The sequence below is a fragment of the Odontesthes bonariensis genome, chromosome 22 (assembly GCF_027942865.1).
Source record: "Odontesthes bonariensis isolate fOdoBon6 chromosome 22, fOdoBon6.hap1, whole genome shotgun sequence".
In the NCBI taxonomy this organism is placed as follows: Eukaryota; Metazoa; Chordata; class Actinopteri; order Atheriniformes; family Atherinopsidae; genus Odontesthes; species Odontesthes bonariensis.
In genome coordinates, this window is record NC_134527.1 from 31,367,768 (window position 1) to 31,394,428 (window position 26,661).

The 26,661-nt window shown below is 41.8% G+C and overlaps 2 protein-coding genes across 3 annotated transcripts in view; both read left to right on the top strand.

The window, feature by feature from the left end:
- Positions 1 to 3,387: 3,387 nt before the first annotated feature.
- Positions 3,388 to 14,358, top strand: thnsl2 (threonine synthase-like 2). 2 transcript variants are annotated; one of them, XM_075455368.1, is made up of 10 exons: positions 3,388 to 3,542; positions 6,073 to 6,190; positions 6,677 to 6,908; positions 7,174 to 7,368; positions 9,721 to 9,873; positions 9,960 to 10,199; positions 11,325 to 11,473; positions 12,455 to 12,580; positions 12,684 to 12,838; positions 13,849 to 14,358. In XM_075455368.1, exons 3-10 carry the CDS (start codon positions 6,683 to 6,685, stop codon positions 14,072 to 14,074), a joined length of 1,470 nt encoding a protein of 489 aa, XP_075311483.1. In that variant the 5' UTR covers positions 3,388 to 3,542; positions 6,073 to 6,190; positions 6,677 to 6,682; the 3' UTR covers positions 14,075 to 14,358. The 2 variants fall into 2 exon arrangements, with proteins under 2 accessions (XP_075311483.1, XP_075311484.1); XM_075455369.1 differs by lacking the exon at positions 6,073 to 6,190.
- A 3,966-nt stretch (positions 14,359 to 18,324) lies between these two features.
- Positions 18,325 to 26,661, top strand: part of dqx1 (DEAQ box RNA-dependent ATPase 1) — a 46,293-nt gene continuing 37,956 nt past the window's right edge. The window contains exon 1 of the mRNA XM_075456365.1: positions 18,325 to 18,620. The gene's annotated coding sequence lies outside the window, so the exon portion shown is untranslated. The remainder of the gene's footprint in view (positions 18,621 to 26,661) is intronic.

A 26,661-nucleotide genomic window follows, 5' to 3' on the forward strand; every position in this document is an offset into this window, starting at 1 on the left:
CCCCAGCAACTGCCTCGATTTGCTGAATGCCACATGATTTCCACTTGCAGGTCCAGTATCCACAGCAGCCATTAGCAGCACAGGTTTCCTCATGTCCCACAGGTTGATGATGCCATGAGAGGCACAACATAGGTTTCAAAGCTAAATGCAGCATGGCTGTAGGAGTGCTGATGTGAAGCGGCAGTACCGACACCCTGCCTGGCGTCCCAGGAGCCCAGTGTTTTGTCAGCAGTGCAAGTGAGGAGGAGGTTGGAATGGTTAGGGTGGGGTGGGGGGGTTAGGGTTAGGAAGCAGATGCTGTTGGCGGCAGCAGTGTGGCAATGATGTGAGAATCTGCAGCTGTGGCTGTTCAGGTCCCACAGCTCGGCGGATTCGTCTGCAGAGGAAGATGCCAAGAAGTGGCCAGACAAGTGAAAGGAGCAGCCCCGGGTGGGCCGACTGTGACCGGACAGAATCAACACACAGTGGCCAGGAGAGAAATCCCCCCTACAGCGACATGTGGCCCCCCAGCTCCGGGGAACATGTTGAAGTGTCCTTGAGCAGGACACTGAACCAAACATTACCCACGATGCATCCATCGGTGTATGGATGTGTAGAAGAAAGCACCGTGTAGCCTAAGACATGCTGTGTGTGTGGAATGTTCAAGTGCTTTGAATGAATTTAAAAAAAGAACCGAAGCAAGTGTGACAAAAGCCGCATTCCCACTGTAGGAACCTTTGGCAGTTCCTATAACCTTTTAATCCACGGGGCCGTTTTTTTCCCTCATTCGGACCTACAGGAACTCGGGACCATCGCCCTCAGTTCCTGGAACCATTTCAGCTCCTTCCCCTCAGCTGGCTCTGTTCTGGGTTCTATAGGAACACATCTGACGGAGGTGTTTGGTGGTCGGTAGCTCCGCCCCTTGTCATGTTGTCAGGCTGAAATGTTTCCTCATACGACACGGACACAACCTTGGCGTGTTTAATAAGTTAAACCTCCACGTGGTCTCCTTTGTCTGCGGCGCTCTGCTCTCCTTCCTTCATGAAACCAAGAAGTATGGCCTGCGCTCCATCCTGCGTCTCCTGACTCTCTCTGTGAGCTCTTCCAGCCTCCATGTTAGACGCCTGATGTGATCGTCCATGATTAATATCACCGTCATGCAGACCATGAACACGGTGGCCTCCCCGCTCTCCATGTTAGCTTCTTGGTGCTGTTTTTTCTTCTCTCCTTACTTTTACCGGGTTTTGTTTTGTTGTTGAATGTGGCGCTAAAGTAACACGTCGCTGACGCAGACGGCTGCGCCGCATCAGTCCCGACCTGGTCCGACTCATGTGGGAATGCAGACTGAAACAGTTCCTCTGGGGAAGGACAGTTATCAGAACGGAATTCGAGGAGGACCATTCTTAGAACGGCTCTGTCCAAATGCAGCTATAGAGTGGGGTTTATGGGATTTGAGGGTCATTTAAAAGGACGACTACGCCACCTGGGGACTTACACCCCAGGATATAGAAAGCTAAAAAGAACAAGGACCGGTTTGGGACTGAGGAGGCAGAGACACTAGGTTCAATGAGAAAGTTTATTGAAATAATATTACAAGTAATTCAAAGTAGACCTAGAAGAATGAGGGATGAGAACTGCTGGGAAAGAAGAAAATGGACTAATGTACTAAATTAACTAAATGAACTCAAATGACAAACTGCAACACAAAATCTTAATAATTATAAAAGAAGACTAAAATCAGGGGGCTGGGGCCTCAGTGGGAGGCAGACTACTGGGAAAGCGCCCCTCACTGGCCTGGGTGCAAAACTACAAAACAAACACACAGCATGCAATAAAAAGGGTCTCAGTGCTTACTTCCATTCAGATGTCAGGTCCTCACCACGGTGCATAGCCCTGAAGACACCCAGTCCACACTGAAACTAAAGAAACGCCCAAAAACACAAAAGAACGAGAGTTTAACTAAATCCAACAGAACAAACAAAACAATAAACAATATCTCAAAACTCACACATAAATAAACATGACGGGAAAAGCTGGCCAAGGTAAAACTAAAGCACTCAAGAGATCAAAATGGTGCAAATAAGGGCAAAACAAAAGAAAACCAACCCCAAGAAACCACCAGCGCAGCCACCCTCAGGGACCAGCGAGAGGGAGCTGATGAAATTGGGCCAGGTTACATGCACCTGGGCAGGGGGAGGAGCCTAACTGAGTTTCCTAGGTGCTTCAATACACCTCACTACACAAGTATAGAGCTGCATAGAAATCTGAAATTTAATTTATTTTACTTTAGGTGTAATTGGCAAATAGAGGTAGTCCTTTCTTAAATAAAAAATAAGTAGAATTCCCAAGCATATATTTACTTTTTTATGGTGATGGGAGGTTACGGCTCACTTGAATTCAATTATGTTTTTTATCTGCAAAATTGCATCTATTTATGATTATAGAAAGGTTCCTGGGGAAAAACTAGTGTTTTGTCATGGCTTTACGTAACAAGATCACTGCATGTGTAAATACCTGAATTACTGTGTTCAAATGACTTTTAGTGCATTTCATGAATTTAATGATTTAATTTACCGATAAAATCGTTGTTCCAGTATGTTAGAAAATTCAAATTCAATTCAAATTCAAAAATACTTTATTTATCCCAGATGGAAATTAAATGTTGATGTAACTCAATTAAATCAAGGAGTTATTATAGATGCTGATGGCTGTGGGCAGGAAAGATTTCCTGTAGCGGTCCGTTTTGCATCCAAACTGAAGAAGCCTTTGACTGAAGAGACTCTGTTTTCTGATAACAGTCTCATGGAGAGGATGTTCAGGGTTGTCCATAATTCTCTTGATTTTATGCAAAATCCTTCTTTGCATTATTGTCTCCAGAGGTTCCACAGTCGTCCCCAGAACAGAACCAGCCTTCCTTATCAGGTTGTTGAGTCTTTTTAGGTCCCTGGTTCTGATGCTGCTGCCCCAACAGATGACGCCAGAGGAAATGACGCTCTCAACAACAGACTTGTAGAAGATCTGCAACATCTTGACCAAAATAGTCCAATAAAACTGGTCAGTTATCACTTTCCATCCATTCTATGTAAAAAAAAGATTTGTCATTTATCAGAATATATTTGTTGTTCTTGATTGGGATTAAAATGTATGTATAAAATGTGTTTCCTGAGAATTTAGTGATAGAAGCCTAATGATTTGTCTTGCAGTTTGAAAATATTTCAACCACAGCTTGACAGAAAATCTATAGCACCGAAATGAACAATTCTCTGGTAAGAAGTGTAGCTAAACTAAACTAATATTTGTCAATAAAGTTTCTAAAATTAACGCTCATGCGCAATGTGAAATATAAGAAATGTAACTTAGGTGACGTCAGTTTCCGTAACAACTGTGAACCAGTGCCTTATCGAAAGAGGCGGACTGAACGGAGATTCTCGGTCCTTTTGGGCCACCATCTTGTCTGCAGCCAAGTCTTTCATGGCTAAACTAGAGTACCACAGTTAGAGATTTAGATATTTGTTCTCTAGGCTAAACTAGACCTCTAAAGATTTGCCAACTGACGACCCTAGGTAAGCTAATATAAGAATAGATAAATAAATCAGAATATGTCATTTAGAAGCCTGCCTTCAAATCTTATTCGATCATTTTTTTAAGTTCTCAAGCGTTTTGGAAGTTTAAGAATTAACACATGATAATATGCGCATTGGCATAAATTAGAAGAACATACAAGTGTAAACGATTTAGCAAAAAGTGCTGCAGCTAATTAAAGGTTAGCCGACTGGCGTCAATTCCGAGTCCTTGTGTGGTTGTTGCAGCAGAGGTTTAAGCTTTATACCCACAAAATGACATTCATATACACATCTCAGCATTGTTATACCCCCAGCAGCAGACTGCGGTCAAGTGAGCAGACGTTCGTCTTTCCCTGATTTAAAGTGCGCCCGTATTACAGAATTTATGGCAAATGCAGGACGTCCATGACACGGAGCGTGCAAATATTTTACTCAACTGTAAAATCCTTTTGATCCATAATTTCTGTCAAAGGTTGATACACTTGAACTCAGGAACATCCTGACTGTTCACTCACTCAGTATCAAGCATATCCACTGTATCATTCTGGAGAAATTCAACCTCAAAGTTAATTATTTTGAAGTGAAAAAGGCATTATTTGCAATATTTACTCTACTATAAAATCCCTTTCATCCATAATTTGTGACAAAGGCGTGTACACTTGAACTCAGGACCATCCTGACTGTTTAGTAATTCAGCCTCAAAGTTCACATTTTTAGTTTTTAAAGGGAGATTCTTTTTTTTTTTTAATATCGGTTTTGTTTATTTGTTCAAAATAAGAATGAAGCTGAACAAATCAAGAGGATTACACTCCAAACAGAGGGAAAACTAAACAACTCAGCTGAAAACTGAAAACATCACGACAAACCCTCCATGTCTCAGCTCCACATTTGGGAAACAAATAACATCATTCACTAGTAAAATGTGGATGTGTGAGCAGGAAGTGACTATAAACTGTAGATATAGTCTGAAATCATTGTTGAAGTTGTTTATTCATTGTTCACAATCACACAATTCCATTCACTACTCTCTGCCTGCTGAAATGTTTCCGAGTCCATGTCGATGCACTCAACATGGAACCACCTGCAACAGGTGTCACACTGAATCTGTAAAAGGGCAAAGGCCAGAAATGTTTTGGCTTTCTTCATGGAAATCACTAAGTAATTATGTACTGTTCTACAACCTTTCGATGACCATCTTCATTTGATTATTCTCCAGATCAAAATGTTGTCATTGTTGAAATCTCAATCTAATGCACACTTTCTTTTTGGAATTCTTGATAGGAAAACATGCATATCCCTATGGCTGAGGAGTGAACCTCAGATCGTCCTAGCACAGATGATTGGCTGTCATTTCTCATCCTTTTAGGCTCTTGCTTGCCGTCATCCACTTTAAAACAAGGCATGCAAAATGTGCGGAGAAAACCTTTTAAACAACTTACCCAGTTTGTTAAGTTAGGCCCTTTAAGTGTTGGTTTGACAGCTGAGGACATGGCACAGCTGGTCTCTGTGTTAATCACTAACAGAAAGTTGAAAATATTAGATTTACCACTACTGCCACCACTAACAATTGTTCTTATAATAGATCAAATAATGATTTACTTGTTTTAGCGTATAGAGAATAGGTTTACAAAGTGTTTTTTAGAAAAAATTCACTAAGCGAGTCAATCAGTCAAAGTTTCTGTCATGACTTTGAATTTCGCAGTATCAAAAGAATAAAACTGCAGTGACAGTTGACCTGGCTGATGTAATGCGCATAATGCCTTTTTCACTTAAAAATAATGAACTTTGAGGCTGAATTTCTCCAAAATGATACAGTGAATGAGCTTGATACTGAGTGAGTGAACAGTCAGGATGTTCCTGAGTTCAAGTGTATCAACCTTTGACAGAAATTATGGAAGAAAGGGATTTTACAGTAGCATAAATATCGCGCATAATACCTTTTTCACTTCAAATGAATGACATTTGAGGCTGAATTTCTCCAAAATGATACTGTGAATATGTTTGATACTGAGTGAGTGAACAGTCAGGATGTTACTGAGTTCAAGTGTACACGCCTTTGTCAGAAATTATGGATGAAAGGGATTTTATAGAGTAAATATTGCAAATAATGCCCTTTTCACTTCAAAATAATGAACTTTCTGAATTTCTCCAAAATGATACAGTGAATGAGCTTGATACTGAGTGAGTGAACAGTCAGGATGTTCCTGAGTTCAAGTGTATCAACCTTTGTCCGAAATTATGGATCAAAAGGATTTTACAGTTGAGTAAAATATTTGCACGCTCCGTGTCATGGACGTCCTGCATTTGCCATAAATTCTGTAATACTGCGGCTATGGTTTTGGTATGCTGGGAGCAAATCAAATACAGCACCATATTTATTTTTAATATAAAATTAAAGTCATGGATAGCATTTCAAGGATAAGTCAGGTTTGCCTTCCTTCTAAGATAAGAAATGACTATGGTAGTTGTTTCAAAGTTCAACTTTTATTGTCCCTGACAAGGTTTCAGTAGATCTACCATCTTTGTGCAGAAAACACCTGCCACAAAGCAGCTAAAACTAAGCCCAGGTTCCATGTAACCTATGAATGAGCTTCTGTTACATCATTGAAGAGGAGAACATTAGATTGAAGTCCCTGTACTAAAGAGTGGTAAGTATTAAGCTTGCTGTGCATGATTTTAGAATGGACAGTGAGGTGCACACAGTATGTGCTTACTTTGCATATATGATAATTGACATAGGTTAGGATTCCTTCTGAAGGTTTCAAATAGACTTTTTCCTGTTATTAATCAATGAAACAGAACACACAGGCAGACATGACACAGACACTGTAATTTGAACAAAAAATAATCTGCAAACAAATGTTTTGGCTCAAAGTAGCAAAAGCAGTAAAGTTGGGTTGTTTAGGGTACTTTCATATACTTGTCTACTCTGACTAGTTGATCATTCATAATGTCAGGTGAACTCGTTGGAAAATTGATGATATTGACCAAACTCTTAAAATAGATATAAGATGGGCTCTGAAATCTTTTGTTCTTCTTCTGACAAATAAAGAGAACAGTGGCTGACAATACGAGCTGATTTCACAGATGAAATGTTGAATATGTAAGTCTGTGTGAATGACTCTCGTTCCCAGGCTATCATGATGCGGTACTGCAGTACGCGTGGGGGGGTCCATGGATGGGACTTCCGGGATGTGCTGTTCTCAGGTTACGCTCCAGACGGAGGGATGTTCATGCCAGAGACGGTGCCTGTGCTGGGCCCTGACACCCTCAGATGCTGGAAAGGGCTGCCCTACAGCAAGCTGGTGGTGGAGGTCGCATCACTGTTTGTCCCAGCTCATCTTATCCCCAGAGATGACCTGGAGGGTGAGCTGAGAAAGATTTCCCTGCCATCATAATATGTATTTATAAAGGGATATGATCCCTTTCAAACATAAGTCATACTAAGTATGTTTTCTATATAGGCAGCCAGAAGCTAGCATAAAAACTTTTGCTTACGTTTGCTTAGTCATCCTGCACAAGGGTGGCAAAGATTAGTCAGTTAGTATGTTAGTCAGTGTACGGTAAACTGGTTCCAACTGATTTCATAATTCCTACTGAATTTGTTCTCCGTGTTCCTTCCATCTACTAGTCCTTGTAGGGAAAGCCTTCTCCGGTTTCTCTGTGCCTGAGATCATCAGAGTTGCCCGACTGAAAGAGGGTCTGTCGGTCTTGGAGCTCTTCCATGGAGATACTTTGGCTTTTAAGGACCTGGCTATGACCTGTACTGTGCACTTCCTCGATTACTTTCTACGAAAGGAAAACGGCAGAGCTACTGTTCTTGTAGGTAAGAATGTACCAAAAATATCTCATACCAAGCAATAAAACTAGATTTGTATCATCCCAGAGAGCTAAATAGTGATGTTGACATTTGTTCTTTCAGTGGAGTTTAGTCCCATGACTTCCACACCGTAGTTTCTCCTTAGGTATGTGAGTTAACCATTAATATAGTCGTAAAAACATCACAGGAGTGATGTTATAAAATAAATTGTCTTTTTTTTAAACACGCTGCCACTTAACTTCGTCTCTCCTGCCTTCAGAGGCATGTTTCAAATTCGCTGTGACCTCAGGAGGGCTTTGTCACATAAACTGAAATAAATTTCCAGCCATTTTCTATACCCGCTTAATCCGTGGGTCGGGTCGCGGGGCGGCTGGAGCCTATCCCAGGGGTCATCAGGCGAGAGGCGGGGTACACCCTGGACAGGCCGCCAGTCCATCACACAGAGAGACACAACCAGACACGCTCACACTCACTCCTAAGGACAATTTCTTTAGAGACACCAATCAGCCTAACATGCATGTTTTTGGACGGTGGAAGGAAGCCGGAGTACCCGGAGAGAACCCACGCATACACGGAGAGAACATGCAAACTCCGAAATAAATTTTTCTTGCTTATTTTTTTTAAAATACCAATGCTGATACATTTAGTAAATGTGTGAAATGTAGAATGAGTGCAGGTGCATAACATCACCTGCTTTAAGCATGCTGCATGATGGGAAATCTACTTTCCCAAAGAAAGCACTTTGACTTCTGACTACAACACGCAGTCTCACTAGCATTGTTTTGGTAACCTTATGCATTGTCACAACACATTCATTTATGTCCAGAGTTGCATTGTTTTCGCCAAGATATAGTGATGATGGGAGAGCTGGACCGCCACGTAAAGTCCTCTCCGGCTCCTCCCAAAGATCCTCAGTAGGGTTAAGGTCTGTCACTCTGTGATGGCTTCACCATTTGAGCCCGAACATCTTTGTATTGTCATCTTGGAATATGGCAACACCATCAGACTTCTGTTAAAGGAAAAGCCTAGTCTGTTTTGGGCTGAACCGAGCGCTTAAAGGGGAACTCCGGGGCATTTGAAGCGCAATCCCATTGCTAGAGGTTGTCAATTACTGACTGTTTGCGCAGCCTGTCATGCTAGCCAAATACGTGGTGGCCAATGGGCAAATTCTAAACCTTCCACGTAAAACAACAACTTGCACACTGCAGAAACATCACACCACTTTATAAACCATCCGACAATAAAGTCACAAGCCTTACCATCAAAACCATATGCATGGTTCTCACATTACTGGCATGGGGACGTTACAAAACAACTTTATAAACAGCATGTCACTCACCGGCTGGTTGTAGGCTCGCGCATGTGAAAGCCCAAAAGAGTCGATGGACGATAATCCCATATACAAAGCAATTATCTTCTCTAGAAAAACTGCGTTCAAGTATTTAAAACATTACAACAATATTACTGGCCATGTAACAACATGTAGTAATGCTAACCAAGCAGTTGTTGTAATGTTTTAAATAGTTTATCATGGCTGTTCTAGAGAAGATAATTGCTTCGTATATGGGAGTATCGTCCATTGACTCTACAGAAGCCCCCACAGGGTTGTACTGGAGGCAGCAGGTGTAATGGGTGCAGCATTCCATCTGCCACTCTTCTTAACCTGATGCGCCCATCCCTCTGGAACATGGGAGCCTCCCACTGGGAGGGGGATGTAGGCAATTTAACTGTCTTTAGGGTATGCTGAATATTAGATACACAAAACATAATTGTAATAAACCAAATTTTTTTTGATTATCAAGTTCAGAATTTCACTTTTTGAATCTCTTTTGATGCATAATCAAGAACATAATAAGAGTGAAAGATTGTTTCTGTGCCTTTGGCTTGTGTGGAATTCATATGTTTAATGTAGCTTTGCTGCTACCAAATAACGTATGTAGATTGTTGATTTTATTCCAGATTCTTTATTAACCTCGTTCATTTGAACAAACTAAACAACAGAATTGACGTTTTTCAAATAATAATTTCTGTAAACACCTCAAATAGTGCCTTGTGTAAATGTTTTTACATGTTATTAAACAGTTGTTTATTATATGCCTGGACAGCCAACTTACAGATGAAAGTAAGCATCCTCTTTTTTTAGTGTTAGTTTTTCATCAAATCATTTACAATTACAGAGCCTGATAAATGTCTACTTATTGTTGGTATACTGCATCAGAAACATGAGGCAAGAATTACCAAAGAACCCTTAGAACTGTAACAAACTTTCATTTAAGACGTTTGCACAAAACCAAAGGGAAACAAAGTCTACAGTAGATGATCTGAAGCAGTCCACATGTGTTTTCCGTGGCTGCGCAGGAACATCTGGAGACACCGGTGGCTCAGCCATCCAGAGTGCCAAAGGTCTCCCCGGTTTGGATGTGGTGGTGGTTTATCCTCGAGGACGCGTCACTCCGGTGCAGGAGAAACACATGATCACCTGCCTGGAGGATAATGTCCATGTGTTTGCAGGTAGACCTTCAGCGGCTGTCCTCTTAACCAAAGTCGTTTTTTGTCTTAATCAAAGCGAGTGTGTTGTTTGTGTTGCACCTGTGCAGCGGACGGCAGCTCGGATGACATAGACCAGCCTCTGCGCCGTCTGTTCGCTGACCAGCAGCTTGTGAGGTCCTATGGCCTCATGAGCCTGAACTCTGTCAACTGGTCGAGAGTCATGATCCAGCTCGCCCACTTCATCTATGCTTACCTGGAGCTTAGCGGTATGGAACAGGCTGCGGCCGGTTCAGATCTGCCTGAACTGGAGGTGGTGGTTCCAACTGGAGGAGCAGGAAACATTGCAGGTGGGCCATTTCTAACCCAAGCTCTACCTCAACTCCATGTTCAGAACTTTCTACTCAAGTGTGAAGGACTTTATGTATTTATTCATTCAGTCAGTCATTTATTTATTACTTATTTGACTTGCTTGTCTTTGAATTATTTCTGACAGGCACTCAGTATAGAGTTGAAAGTGTATCGAATGACCATTTTCCAGCTGATGTGCAGTCATACATCTTTTTTAACTGGGAAAGTATGAGAAGAAAGTGACTATTGTTGCTTGGCTCTCAAAGTGCAATCGAAGAATTGGGCAGCTAAACCTTCACACAAGATCTAACCAGAAATGTGTGCGTGCCAAAAACAACCCCATTTATGTGAAGCTCACTACCCCGGGCTTTATCAAAACGCACCATGAACAGGGAATCCTTCACCTGCAGATAGGATTTAAGAAAGAGGACATTTATTAAAAACATCATGAGGATGGCTCATTATGGAATAGTCAGGAAAAATAAGATTTTTTTATTCGACAGGATCTTTCAGAATACATTTAAAATGTGTCAGTTTTGTATTAAAATGAACATTTTCACAGAATAGAATTTGTCAGTTTAAGTAATACACTTACTGGGGTGTTTTTTTCTTCATACTGTAAAAGGCTACCCTACATTTTCTTCTCATATAATGAAATTATTTCATTATTTCTGGATGCATATATCCATGATGTAAGTTCAAATCAGCAAATATCAGTCAGTCAGTATTTGATCACAATATAAAAGATTTTTACAGTGAAGATACTCTTTCTAATGATGGATGATGGTTGTATGCAGTCCTGTTGGTGGAATGGGTTCTTCTATCCTTTTTTAAAAGGGTCTTTAGGGCTTCTAGGAGCCTTTATTTGAAAGTGTTTTGACAGTAAAGTGGGCAGAGGGAGGGAATGACCTCCAGCAGAGGGCCACAAACTGGAGCAGCTGCATTGAGTGCCCGGCCAATCAGCTGAGCCACACGGCACCCCTGGGTGAAAAGATATCCTTAACCTCTCATTTTAGGTTAACTAAAATGTTCAAATGCTCCCTGTGTGTTGAACACATTGTACAGAGATACAAATAAAAAAGTTTTTTTTATTCTTCTGTCCTTTTTTTCGGTCTCTGTCTTAGCTGGCTACATTGTGAAGCAGATGGGATTGCCCTTGAAGCTGGTTGCCATGGTGAATTCTAATGACATAGTGCACCGGACGGTAACCACTGGTGACTTTTCCATGGCACCCAGTGTCACACAAACGCTGGCCCCTGCTATAGACATTCAGGTACACGGCCCACTGTATGCACTCAGGTGCTTGTCACAGAATAGAAACCCTCGGCTCTCTCTGTATCACTCATACATGATAAAATGCTGTGTTACGGCATTTTATACTGGCAATAATCATTGCTGTATAGACGAAAGTTTTCTTTTTATCCTGATGCACGTTGATGAAATAGTTTTTGATGAATTTCATTAAGATGTATGAGTTTTAACTGCATGTTTCGAACAGTTTTAATAATGGGGAGATTGTTTTTGGGTCTGTTGTGCTGAGTCAACGTGTATATTCAGTCACACTGGAGATTTAATTTGTGGATAGGAATTCTTGCTTTTGTGCTACAGTAACTAAAATGTTGCTTTAGTAACTCAAACCCGACATAAAAACGTAAAAAACATGAACAGATCAGTTGGAGTGGACATAGTTAGAACTATACACACACACAATGAACCCAGAGAGCCCAGGTCCTCACAGGGAGGCTTTATCTCGAGCCTTTACAGTCCTGGGACTATTCCATCATCTCGGCCTGAAGATGGAATTGGAGCAAAGCTCAGGGATTTACTAAAAACATTTAGGATTTATTGTCGTCCACAAACTTTTACAAGTTTTCTGGCAGTCTGGCCAGTTGTTCCTGAAGGAGTAACTGCTGTGGAGCAGATTGGACCCGCTGGGCAGTAGCGGTTGGAGCTCGGAAGGAAGAGCAGTCGGAAGGTCCCGGGCCCACATGTAGAAGCATCCCTGGGCAAGACACTGAACCCTGCGTTGGCCACCGGTTTGTGCATTGGTCTATGAATACGTAGGATCGAAGGAAAACATCACTGTAGCCTGTAAAACTGTACTGACTAAGATGAGTGTGTGAGTGAATGGGTTAATGCGGCATGTAAAAGCACTTGGAGAGAAAAGTGCTGTACTGTCCATTTCCCATTTATGGAATGACTGATCCCTGCCAAAGGGAGTTCTGAGCTTCTCCTTCTCCTCTCTGTGCTGTAGGACCCATACAACATGGAGCGGGTGTTCTGGCTTCTGCTGGGAAGAGACGGCAATTCAGTTAAGAGCATGATGGAGAAGTTTCAGTCTTCACACAGACACATTCTGCCTGAACACCACCGCAAACTGGTAGCAATCATTGACATTTACTAGAGCAACGTATACATTCAGGCACGCTTTATCCCTCATCTACCGGCTAAATGTTTTTACTGTCCTCCGGTTTTACGTGTAGCTGTCCCAAGCTGTGTCGACTGGCACTGTGAACGATGAGGGGATCCTGGAGACCATGAGGAGGTGCTGGAAGGAGAACCAGTATGTGCTGTGTCCTCACACAGCTGTGGCGGTGTGGCATCACTACCACTGTCCTCACAGCCCCGGGCTCAACAGGTCAAACAGAACCAAGTTCATCTCTGTAGACATTCTGACTCTCCACATGTGAAAATGTAGAGCAGCTTTACTCACATATGCAAACACTGGAGAAGAAATAAAGTTAATCACATGACTTCAATAGTTACATTTCAACTTAAGGAGACCAAAGAAATGATCTGCTCAAAAGGAAAGGAACAAACACCAAGGCCCTCAACTTATTTCCAGCTACAGCTCACATGCTTTACGCATTTCAAACATTCTTATTTTCAAGAGAAAAAAGAACACACACAGAATTTTAATCAAAATTCTTGTGCAGTTTCCTTATCAGTGGGGGAAAGTGCTTTATCCAGCACCTGTCCTGTTTTAGAATCTACAGAAGAGCATTCAGTCACTGAATCGATTTCCTTCAGTAAGACGCCAGCATGCTTGCTGTGCTCACCCTCTTTATTGAGTAATCCATTTTGCAGAGCGATACTCATAAACCAAAGTATTGGACACCAAGAAGTTGCCCTTCAGTAATGGAAAAGCCACTGAAAACAAGGTGTGGTCAGAGTGTGGAGCGTGTAACCAGTGTTGCCATCATGGCATCAGCGGCTGAGAGATGAAGGAATTCTGCTTTCCAGAACACACAAAGGAGCTGGCAGCTCATATTCAGCTGTTTCCAGCACTAAGCTGTCTGTTCCTGATCTCAGGCTCTGTACGTTTTTAAGGATAATCAGTTATAAAACAATGCATATCATTACAAGTAATTACAAAAACCTACAAATGTGGCAATATTAACTACACATAATTCCAGAAAATGATATCACAAGGCAAGATGTAAAGAAACAAGGGATAGTTTTAGAACCGAGCCGAGCTGAAGCAGTTCTTGGAAAAGGAATTCTGCTTTGTCCACATAAACGTGAAACACTTGAAGTTGTTGCTGCTTAGTGTCCGTGACGGCCTGTTAAACCTAATCAGTTCCAAACTTCTTTCATTAGACATTTTATTTGCATGTCCAGCTATAAGTGCTCAAACTGTCTTTGCAGGTGTTACATTGCAACAGCATCTCCAGCCAAGTTCCAGGCAGCGGTGCTGAAGGCGGGCCTGACCTTCGATCTGCCGGAGCCGGTGCTGGCGCTGGACAAGCTTCCCACGCGCTCCCAGAACCTGGAGAGGAGTCTCAACTGGTGCAAAGACTGGGAGGACAGACTGAAAGAGTGCATCCAGTCTGTGAGCACAGTCAGGAATAACCTCGGCACTTATTACACCTGATCACATCTCTGCACATTAAACAGCTGAAAATAGATGAGGTCGGGGGACTGTGGCAACCTGGCGCTGATCCATTCAAATCTAAAATGTGTAAAACAGTGTTTATTGTAAAGATCTCTTTTTGCTTCTTTAATAGACCTTGGTCTTTATTGGCAAATTAGTTCTCTTTCATTTGTACAATGATGTCATACAACGTTATTTGATCTGCTATCACAATGTTATCACACTTCAGAAACTTTAATGAAAATGTTGGGAAGTGATGAAGAATAAATCTGTTTCTAGCTGTTTACATGTGTCAGCCAAACTTTTACAGGTTCAGTCTTTACGGATTTACTTTAACACTCAGGAATACAGCTGATTCCCGTAGATCTGCACAAACAATGCAACACAACAATAACCCCACCTTTTACAACCTATTGTGGATAACAAGTAACAAAAGAAGAAAGGCTATTAGTCTGGGTTATAAAGTTTTCTTTATAAAACACGAATGGGTGAATTGAGGAATTTCTAGCTATCTTGTAAAAGTCAGAATGGCCATTTACACACGAGTAGCCCTCTAGTTTATTGGACTCGTATTCATTCTAATATACACCAAAATTAATCATTTAGAAATATGGATTCTTCATAAAGTATCTGCAGACAACCATCCATTTTATACGCACTTATTCCGACTGAGGGTGGCACGCAGCTGGTTAAAGCCGTCTCACTCGTTTTCGCTCGGTTTCTGGGGTCTGTGACTGTTCTTCTCAGCATAAAAAAGACACAATGTATCTTCACATCCATCACATGTACTTAAAGATAATACAGATGGTGAGGATAACTATTCTTTGATGAAATCAAGCCATTTCAAGGCAGAAACAACAATACACTGCCTAGCTGGGAGCCCAGGAGTGAATAGAAGCGTGCATCTGTGTCGTCAAAACTGCAGAGAGGGTCACTGGTTCCAGCCTCCCTTGCCTGGACACCATATACACCCAGCGCTGTCGGAGGAAAGGACAGAGCAGCCTCAGGGACCAAACTCCTGCTTTGTTTCAGCGGGTGGATTCAGGCTCCAACCTGAGGCACCGCAGGAGCATCCATGCTCACAGGGCTCGCCTCCACAGCTTCCTCTCAGCCACCGGCAGACCTGTGGCACTTAAAGAGGGAAGGAAGTATCTCACGCCATAGATCACCTCAAACCACACAAAACAGACTTTTATTGTTTTATTTTCTTCCTTTTTAAGACTCAAGGCAAAGGTTTTTTGTGCAGTAAAACTTGACATATCATAAACCTCTCATCAAATCAAATCAAATTTATTTGTAGCACATTTCATGTACAAACAATTCAAAGTGCTTCACATAAAATAAAAGCATTGCAGCAGGGAGTGGAAGAAGCATTAAAAATACATAAAAGAATATAAAGAGAAACAAATAAAATCATTTAAATGAATTTAAAAACAAGCAACAGTCAAGATAAGTTAAAAGATATCGTGCAGATTTCATGCATAGACACATGAGAAAAGAAACGTCTTTAACCTGGATTTAAAAATATCTCGTGCAATACCCTCAGGGAACTAGTCACCCACTTACATGTACATATATATGTATTTATACTTATGTATAGGCTTATCTTATTCTACTATGTTTATCTTACACTCAGTGGTGGTCCTACAATGAATTGCGCCCCGGGCGACGCCCTTCCGGCACCCCGCCCCTTTCGCAGTGGCCCCGCCACCGGTTAAAAAAACAAAAAATGCTTATAATAACTGACAAAAACCACTTATAGTAATGTTATTATTACAACAATGTGGTAATAGTGTAGAAATAACACGTTTTAAACAATTTTGAATATGTTTATAACTATTTTAACATTTTCGTGATGTCGTTTGGGGGCGGGGTTTCGTGATGGTGCCGCCCCCTTTCGGGTGCCGCCCCGGGCGATTGCCCGGTCGGCCCGCCCCTAGGACTGCCCCTGGTTACACTGCCTGGCCAAAAAGAAAGACACCACCTACAAAAAAAGGTCAGACTCTAATATTTGGTTGGACCGCCTTTAGCTCTGATTACGGCACTCATTTGCTGTGGCTTTGTTTCCATAAGCTTCTGCAGTGTCACAAGATTTATTTCCGTCCAGTGTTGCATTCATTTTTCACCAAGAACAATTGTGTTGACGATGGGAGAGTCGGACCACTGCGCAAAGCCTTCTCCAGCACATCCCAAAGCTTCTCAGTGGGGTTAAGGTCTGGGCTCCATGGGGGACACTTATGTCTCATGCTCCCTGAACCACTTCCAGTTTGAGCCCCATGAATTGTCTTCTTGGAATATGCCCGTGCCATCAGGGAAGAAAAAATCCATTGATGGAATAACCAGGTCATTCAGTAAATTCAGGTGGTCAGCTGACCTATACCTGACCAACCGCAGCAACCCCAGACCACAGCACTGCCCCCACAGGCATTAAGGGGTGCAGCACTTCATCTGCCTCTTCTTACCCTGATGCGCCCATCACTCTGGAATAGAGTATGGCAACCCGACCGAAGCCCGACGGGCCCGGTCGGAACCCGACGGGCCAGGCCGGACTCGGACAAAAAATTAGAATGTCTTGTCGGACTCGGGTCGGGCTCGAAAGCAAGCAGACATCGTGAAAATTATAAACAGCCAGAGGACAGGTTTCAGTTCATTGCAAACGTCAGTTTTTGTGATAAACATAAATAATTGAATATGCATAAATGAAAATGTTGGTAGGCTATTCGTGCCTCATGCCGTGCAGCATGCATCTGTGTGCATCTGTGGTCTGTGCATGCTCGGTGCGCACGCACGCATATCGAACATTCGAACAACTTTACATTAAACACGTGCGATCAGTGCAGCCGGGCTCAGTTGGCTGGAAGCGCTATGAAGGACATTAAAAGAAAAATAGCTTCTGGAGAACTGAAAGTCGTGGAAAATGAGAGGGGGAAATCCACTGTGTGGAAACGCTTTAAGCTATAATGGATTATGGTGGATAATGGTGCGCTGTCACCAATGTGTATTTACTGATTAGGGGGCGCCGTTTTGCGTTGGTCACTGGTCTCGGGCTTCCGGCGGGCTCGGACACAAATATTTTAATTAATCTCGGGCTCGGGTCAGATTTGAGAACTTTTCTGTCGGTTGAGGGCCGGGCTCGGACAGAAAAATCCGGCCCGAGCCAGGCTCTACTCTGGAACAGAGTAAATCTGGACTCATCAGACCACATGACCTTCTTACATTGCTCCAGAGTCCAACCTTTATGCTCCTTAGCAAATTGAAGCCATTTTTTCCCGATTAGCCTCACTGATAAGAGGTTTTTTTAAGGCTGCAAAGCTGTTCAGTCCCCTGAGTTCCCTTTGAATTATGCGTGTGGAAATGCTCTTATTTTCACTATTAAACGCAGCCCTGAGTTCTACTGTTGTCTTTCTGCGATTTGATTTCACCAAACGTTTAGGTGATCGCCGATCACAACCATTCGAGATTTTTTTCGGACCACATTTCTCCCTCGAAGATGATGTTTCTCCGCTTCCTTCCAATAATGCGTTGGACAGTCCTCGACCCAGTTTTAGTAGTTTCAGCAGTCTCCTCAGATGTTTCCTCTGCTTGATGCATGCCAATGATTTGACTCTTCTGAAACAGATTAACATCTTTTCCACGACTACGGGATGTGTCATTCGACATGGTTGTTTAAGAAATGAGAACCTACTCATTGCATCATAACTTGTTGCCAGCTGAAATATAATCATCCATGCAGTAATTGTCCAATAGGAGGCTCTACCTATTTGCTTAGTTAAATCCAGGTGGCGACTTTTTTTTCTGGGTCAGGTAGTGTATTTGACTATTGTTTGTTGGTGCACCATTGTTTTTTTTTTGTTTGTTTTTTTAAATCATTTTGCTTTTCAAAAATCACTGTGATATGGAAGTATTTCTGTGCCATCAGAGTTTGAATATGAATTTCTAATATTTAATTTTTACAGCATCAAAATCAGACTTTGAATTTTAAAAACCATCAAATTTCGAGCACCGATTTTTTATTTTTTTTGCCTCGGATTTTTTTTCAATGTTAAGATAAATTCTCAATGTCTCAAAATATTCAGTTTTTCATACGTTGAATTTTTTTCACGTCGAATTTTTTTCACATGTCGAATTTTTATAAACTGAATATTCTGAGACATTGATTTTTTTTTACACTGATGGCACAGAAAAACTTCCATATCCATGGACTTCAAACCAAACTCCGACGACACCTGAACGCAGCACGAGGCTTGACGGCTAAACAACAAAACATGGCGGCTGCTAGCTAGAGCAACCAGTCAACACCTTCGTCTTCTGTTATCTTTGTCAGCAGTCTGGAAATTATCCGGACTACTAAGAATTCGCCGAAAGGGACGCTGAACGAATGTCTGTTCCTTTCGGCCTTTGGTGGTGCTTATTCTTCTGGTGTCTGGTATGTTAGAGAAGCTCTGGAACCGAGGAGAATTCCGATCTTGGGTGAACTGACACCAGAGGGCTGAAGGCAGAGCGTTTCTACTGGGTTTCCTCACCTGCCCACTAGTATGTCTCACAGGTAAGACATGTTCCTGGTTAATACCGTCTTTTTATTGCCTTCTGTGTTTTTTATGTTTACGAATACCTCGAATGACTGTTGACACATCGTTCCTGGCAGAACTTAGATTAATTCATAAAGACGACAAAGTGAAGCCAGTTGTGTTTAAAGAACGTGGACGTAGGTAAGCTTTAAAACATTCGTGTAGCATCTTGGAAGCAGTTTCATTAGCCAGGGCAGACGAGATTTGAGTTAAATCACAGTGAGGTTATGCATAATTATTTTTTAAACAAAGAGCCAGATATATAGATAATCTGTTTTGATGTAACAAAGAAAAAAATCTATTGTTTGTAATGTGAAATAAACAATAATGTGAACTTCACAGTTGCCTGTATTTGCTCAAAGTAACCCATACCCATGTTGATATTGGGACCCAGATAATCCCTTTCACTTCATTTGAAACACATTGGCACAACAACAAAAAGAGCTTCCTTTCACTGTCTCTCTCGCTGCTGAATCTTTATTTACAAAATGTCAGTGTGTCTTACCATCATCAGGTGTTTTGGCTTTATTATTATATTATTATATTATATTATTATTATATAAATAATTTTTTATAATTTGATCTATTTTTCTTATTTCTTTCTTTTTTGTTTAAAATTTAAAACATGCATTTTATTTCTACTGTTTTAATGTATCTGTAGCAGCCAATTTGCTACTGCCAAGGTGTAATGTTTGAACTTGTACACTGGGTGTCGCTATGGAGGTTCAGGTATAAAGGTAGGAGCATTGTTGTTGATGTTAGGTGTTGACCCGGAAGGGCAAATGGCTTTTGACCGTTACCTGTCTGTGGTATAGCAGCCTGATTTTAATGGATAGCGTTTTAATGGAATAAACAAAACAACACTTTCGCATAGAAGATGCCTTTGTGGACTTCGTTATTAACGCGTCAGCCAGGTCATTCCTGGGTCACACAATAGCTCAAGGTGAGCTCCTATAACATAGTCAAAAGCCTAGCTGCCGATTGGAATCTTTCGCCTTGGTGGGTACTGGAGTTCCAGCGCGTTGGAGGCTACGAGTGGATGTTAACGGGAGTCGCTTGGATTATGGATTTGAATCTTCTACCGAAGCTGGTATGAAGTATTCCTGGACATGGCGCCCAACGAGGTAAAAGTAGCGCTACATTGCTAAAATGGCCATTTATTGTGTGCACACTTAAGCTAATCTAAAACCAATGCATTGGTATTTGGGGGGACCTTTTTTTTTGCGTCGTTTTTCACTTGGATGAACTTTGCGTTTCGTATTCGGATTACGGTTGATGGACTATTCGTTCGGTTGACTGATCATGCAATCTGTTGATACGGTAAAGAATGGAAAACTTTACAAACTGCCGAAGCTGCACATACTGACATTGTTGGTGGCGTCGCTAGTGGCGGCGTTTCTAAAACACGGACTCAAAAGCGTGTTGTCAAACTTACCCCTCGAGGATATGCGGCGAAATTGGAAACATTACAAGCTGATAGAAAGGCTAAATTAAATAAAGCCGCTTCGGTAAGAAAGGCAATGCATATCTCAATGGTCAATAACAACAAAATGCAAGTTGAAAATGCTCTTAAAAATTTGACAGAAGTGTGTGCTGATGTAAACGCTGTGCATGAGTCATTTTTGAATTTATTGCCATGTGATGTCAAAGAAAAACATGAAACGTGGTTCAAAGCAAAAATGTTATTTAATAATGAGTCAATACGTGATGCAAGGTTGTGGGTTTCATGTAATAATGATGAAGGTATTGAACAAACTGACATTGTTTTTCATCATGTACAACCATCTGATACTTTTGAGAAATTAAGTTTGCCCACTGTTGCACCTAATGTTATACAACAGAGTGCTGATGATGAAGTCAATCCAGATGATAGCATCTCAAATGTTGGTAGCCAGTGCTCAGGTCACAGGAGTCACAGGAGTGGTATGAGCAAATTGAGTACCCCTTCCTTTCTCAGGAAACAAGCGGAGGCAGAGAGAGCTGCGCTATTAACTCGTGCATCATCATTAAAGGAAAGGCATGCACTGGAGGAAAAGGAGCAACAGTTGAGAAGAAGAAGAGAAGAACTTGACCTTGAAACTGAATTGGCTGCATCAGCTGCTAAGTTAAACATACTACATGCCCCAGAAGCGAGAAGCTGTTCTCGGGCACCATCGGATGGTATGAACTCATACTTGGCAAAGGCGAGACTAAAACAGTCCATTGTGCTAGATCCAACAGCAAGGGAGTTCAATCCAGAACCAACTAAGATAATGCAACAGACCAGTTTGCTACTCAGTTATCCACCTGTGGCAGATGAACGGAGAAAGGCAACCGAACAGTGGTGTGAAGCTGCCTCTGAGCAGTGGAATAAACCCATGGACCTAAGGAAAAGTGGATGGACCACTACCATGCAGCCAGCCAGCCAAACACCACTGCCATGGGAGAAACCACAATTGTCACAAAAGGGATGGAAACCAGAAATGGAACAGGGCTGCGAGGCAGCATCCAAACAATGGCATAATTTACAGGGACCACAGCAAACTACCAATGTCATGAAATCATTACAACCAACTTGTCTGTCAACCGTGGCACCAGTGAATAAGGTGCATCCACCATCTTACCCTCCACAAGGAGGCAGACACACACCTACTGATCTCCTCAACGTAATACATCGGCAAACCGAAATCACAGCAACTTTAGTGCAGCAACAGAGTATGTTGACCTTGCCACCTCGAGAAATTCCTGCATTTGGAGGAGACCCATTACAGTACAGGGCATTTATAAAGGCCTTTGAACAAGGAATAGAATGAAAGGCAAAAAAGGCGGACTGCTTGTATTATTTAGAGCAGTTTACAAGAGGACGACCACAAGAGTTGGTGCGCAGCTGTCAGCACATGGCTCCTGATCGAGGCTACATGGTAGCAAGAGAACTCTTGAAGGAACACTTTGGAAATCCATACAAGGTAGCAACTGCCTATATGGAAAGAGCCTTGGCATGACAAAATATAAAATCTGAGGATGCGGATTCACTCCAAGAATACTCCTTATTTCTCCGTGGATGCTGCAATGTCATGGAGGAGTTACCATATGTACAAGAACTGAATATGCCAGTGAATATGAGAACCATAATTTCAGCTTCACTTCACTTCACTTTTTATTTTACTCACGACCACATACGTGGTATGGAGCACAAACACATATTAAACAACATTAACAAGCAAACGCAGCAAGCAGCGGGGCTGTAGGCTACATACTCATGTCATAGAACAAATATGACAAAATAGAACAAAACAAAGCAAAACAGAAATGCAGACAAACAAATAAATAAATAAATAAATAACCCATATAATAAAGTCTCACTTAAACAAAGGGAGGACACACTTCAGGTAGGCACCTAACCTATGAATAACTCTTGTCTTATCTGACTGTAGTAACGAAATTAGTTTAAACATGGATGGGTGACTGACATAATATTTGGGGAGATATTTTTCTCTAAGTTGTACAATATCTGTATTTCTACACTGAAACAAAACATGGAATTCGTCGCCAAGCTGGCCATCGTCGCAAAGGTTACAGAACCTCCGGCTTCTATCAATTCCTTTATACCTCCCGATAACCTTAGGTATTCGTGTATTGTTTAATCTGAAGTTGCAAATTGTGTCTTGTCCATCTCCACTTCACAATCTGATAGTCTTTTGAAATGTTCATAAAAAACTTCAGGCAAAACTGGGCAACTCCCATTATTTCTGTTAGGGCCATTAAGTATTCTCCAGAAGAGCTTTGGGTTTTTGGATTTTATGCTCAACAGCTCTCTATTACATTTGTTCTCATAGGCCCTCTGCGCTTTGTATATTTCTCTCCTATATTCTCTGCTTTTTAACCTTACACCTTCTCTACTGCGCTCAGTTCCATGTACTTTATGCATTTTCTTTGCTTTCAAATATTCTTGTCTTTTTGATCTACATACCTTATTAAACCATGGAGCATTGTTGCTGGGTTTTTGCGCATTTCTGTTTTTCGCCATTTTTTTAGGAAATGTCATCGCTGCACTGTTAATCATAATATTACGTAGTTCTTTTGTAATTTCATCCACTGTTAAATCATCAAGGTCATATAGTAGTTTATCCACTTTAACAAGTTGAATATTTCTTATAAATTCATCTGCATTGCTTTTATCCCATTTTCCAATTAACACTTGTTTTTCACTGTTTGCAACTGTAGAGTTTAGCTGGTCTATTCTCTGTGTCCGTGAGTCATCACTGGCAAAGTTCGCATCCAATAACACTTCTACCATGCAATGTTTATCTGAGAACAAGGGATCAAACTCGTGCACACAAAAGCCCCTGACCTTACTCAAAATAAACGGGGAGCCTATCATATAATCAATAACACTTTCTTCCACTGTGGTTGCTTTCCCAATGTGTATATCGTCCCCGCATCTACCATTTAATATACAGAACATAAAATTTCTGCACAGATCTAGCAATGCACTGCCATAGTTCCCAACATCACTGTGTGTGTCAGTTGATTTCCTTTTTAATGGAATGTTAAACGTTCCTAGTATCCCCGCATAACAATTCTTTCCATTGGAGGCTTCGTCTTGGTTCTGTTTATCCCAGTCAGCTGCATCAAAATCGTCCCTCTCTTGTGTGTGGCCATTAATATCACCACAAATCAAAAAATAATTACTTTCAGCACCGATATCGATAATTATTTGTGCCAATTCGTCGAACAAACCTACATTAGAATATCTGGTCTTATATGGAGGGATATATACCGCTAAGATTACAAGATCTTTATCATATTTAAGTAGGTGTTTATTCAGTTTCATGCATACACATATATCACTATTGGTCATTTTTTGCCCACATTTATCAACTATTCTTTTACTCACAGCCGTTATCACTCCACCAGAGCGCCAGTTTGTAAACTTGTGTCTATTATTAACAAACATTTGAAAACCCATGTCTTTAAACTTGTCCAGCAGCTCCGTTGTGTCAGTGTCATCGGTTTTAGTTTCACTGAAGCACAGTATATCATAGTTTTTACATCTTTCAACAAAGTCAGGGATTTGTAGCTTACTTCGTATCCCGCAGAGATTCAGGGTAAGAATACGCAGCCCGATGTGGTCCATTCTCTTCACACTGTGTTCAGACGCCCTCTTCCCCGTCCGCACTCCATATCTGTCCTACACGTCAATAACGAAATCCTTGTAATCCACATCATCATATCCAATCATAAACAGGTTGTCAGGGGTGTTAATTGTTATGTATCGGCCATCGATCTTGCAGATGATTCTGCCTTCCCTGATAAACGTGTGTTGACATTTCTCCTTGGCATACCAAAAGAGCTTGTACCTCAAGCATGTGAGGTCATCACTGATGAAGATATCCTTGTACTTTTCCTTTTCCCTCAGTTTCGCTTTATTCCTCATCAGTTCAGCTTTTTTCCTCCTGCTCACGAATCTTACAATCGTTGGTCTATTCATGCTTTGCTTTTTTGCGCCCCCCCACGTGATGCGCCGTGGAGATGTCACTCTCGGCAATGGCTGCACCTGCCGCTGCAGCAAGTTGACACAATTTCTCCACGAGTTGGTCCTCCGTCTCATCATTAGTTTCCTCAATCCCATTGATACGGACATTTTCTTTCCGGCTGTACTGCTCAAGTTCGTCTTCTTTGTATCTGCTTTCCAGTATACTTTTCTCGAGCTTGTAGCAATCCACCAATGCGCTAATTTGCTTCTGCACCGCTTTGACTATTGCTGGCACTGCTGCTTTGATAGTTATTAGCACCACTTTAGCCAGATCTTCAGTGCCGAAGTTAGTCAGGACTGCGTCCGATTCCGCTTCAATTGCTGCCACTATATCCGCGTGCATAGCTTCGTCTTCTTCCTCGCCTCTCATGACTTTGATCAGCGCCTCCTCCTCTTCGCTTGTCTCAAACCTGTTGGTTGTAGGGAGGAATAACCCGCGATTCGCCGCCGTGGGCTCCTTCCGTCTCGGCAGGGACCGCTCGCTTCCACCACCGTATCCAACGCCGGGCTTTGCGGCGTTATCCTTTGTCCGCGCGCCGGTCCGCTTTACTGGGCCCAGGCTCTCTGCCTCAGTACCTTTCACCATCTGTGCCTGAGTGAATTCTCTCTGGTTCAGGTTACTTCTTAGATTTGAGCGAGTTGTTTTACTGCCACGCTGCGCGAACGCCATCTGTCCTCCACTTCCTCGTACAGGTGCGCGTTGGTTCGGATTTAAACTTACTCCGTGCTGTTTGTTCTTTTTATCTTTTTTCTTTGACCAGGGACTTCTGGCCAAAAAGGCCCTTTCCCAGTAACTTTCAAATAAATACTTTCAAATACTTGCAAATAAATCTCTACAGCGCTCTACTCCGGTTCTCATGCCGTCACGGCCATCTTGCTACCTCATCAAAGTTACCCTTTAAGATGAGAGAGCAATGGCGGACTAAAGCACATGACATAATGGATAGAGCTGGGCGATATGACGATATATATCGTGAGGACGATAGAAACATGTCTATCGTGACCTTTCTCCTCTATTTTTTTCTATCGTGATAAACTTTTTTTTTTTCATCATTATGCTGTCCTCGCAGTGCGTATGCTTGTGCACAGCTAGACAGCCAGCTAACAATTAAAAGTCCTTCAATAAACCACAAGGCTTGACTTTTCCTGTATTTTAATGAAGTCCTCTTGTCTTCTTTCTCATTTGTTTTTTGTAAACTGAAAATAATTACGGACAGAAACACAACTGTTAAACACTATACAAGCAAAGCGTTGTATAACTAAGTTTCGATTAGCAACCGAGATCAATGAAAATGAAACGAGTTAGCATCTACTGAAAACTAGCAGAATACATTTCGCCACCATAAGAAATTAAGTCTCCATAGCAGTACTTACAAGATAAAAGGCAAAAGCGTCGGAAACACGTCAACAATATGTTTTAGCTGTCTGCTTTGCTCAACGAAGCTCAACTGCACGTCGCAGCACCACAGACATAGCTATATATTAAAGAACAGAGCGCTCACACCTATGCGGTTTCTATAACCAAAAAAGGGAGCACTCACTCTGACGAGGTTTGACATAACCAAGGACCATGAACAGATCGAATTGACAACATATTGGATAGGCGTATTGATGAACGGATATAGAGAGGCTCACGGACTTTTGGAAGTTTGAAGGAAGGGTACCGGTAAGTCAGTCATGTTTACTTAATAATAGCACCGCCGAGTGCATGGTGTTCAATGATTCTACACTGCTTTGGTACTGATAACAAATCAAGTTGTTTACTGTCGCGGGTATTTTAGCACATGTGCTGGTTGTGAGTCGTGGCCGATGGACTGAAGCTAGCCTAGCCTTCTAGTAGCCGTGCAGAGTAGAACTACCAGGGAGGTTCTAGTGCTATGGCTATTTGCAGACCGGCTTTTAGAGTACCAAGAACTACTGTTTCCTCTGTTAGTTGTACTGACAGCGCAACCTTTCCTGACTGTCATCGCAAAAAACAGTAGGGTAAAGCCTGATCTGTTGGATAAATCTCTGCACGCGTCTTTGTTTTTTTTTTTTTTAAGTGCTTGTGGTGACCAAAGTGCTGAACACTGAGCAGACGCACGTCAGTGTGAGAGAGAGAGATCTGCAGTTTTTGTTAAAGCAATGCAACGAGACACAGCAGACGCTGTTATGCCGTGTAGTGCATTAATGAAAAGACACACACGGTCCGCGTGGGTTTATGCCGAAACTTTACTCATGAACTTGCCAATCCCCGTACATGGTCTCCCAGGTAACCTATCGCCTAGTGCCTTATGGGTAACGTAGTATATTAAAGTAACACATAACAACACATCATCCCCCTTTAAGAAAAGCAATTAACTTTAACCCAACCACAGACTATGACTAAGTCTAAGACCTAATATACCTTGCTTTACCTTACTCTAAATGAGTAACAATTCACATTCACAATATCACAATTATCAACTTTTTTTTTTTTTTTTTTTTTTTTTCACAACACATTTAGAGTCTCTAGTGTTCAGCAA

Excerpts from the sequence above, each read along its gene's own strand:
- thnsl2 (XM_075455368.1), top strand. The coding sequence starts at position 6,683 with ATGATGCGGTACTGCAGTACGCGTGGGGGGGTCCATGGATGGGACTTC. Across the intron at positions 6,909-7,173 it reads CCCCAGAGATGACCTGGAGG|TCCTTGTAGGGAAAGCCTTC; the intron begins GTGAGCTGAGAA and ends TCCATCTACTAG. Across the intron at positions 9,874-9,959 it reads TAATGTCCATGTGTTTGCAG|CGGACGGCAGCTCGGATGAC; the intron begins GTAGACCTTCAG and ends GCACCTGTGCAG.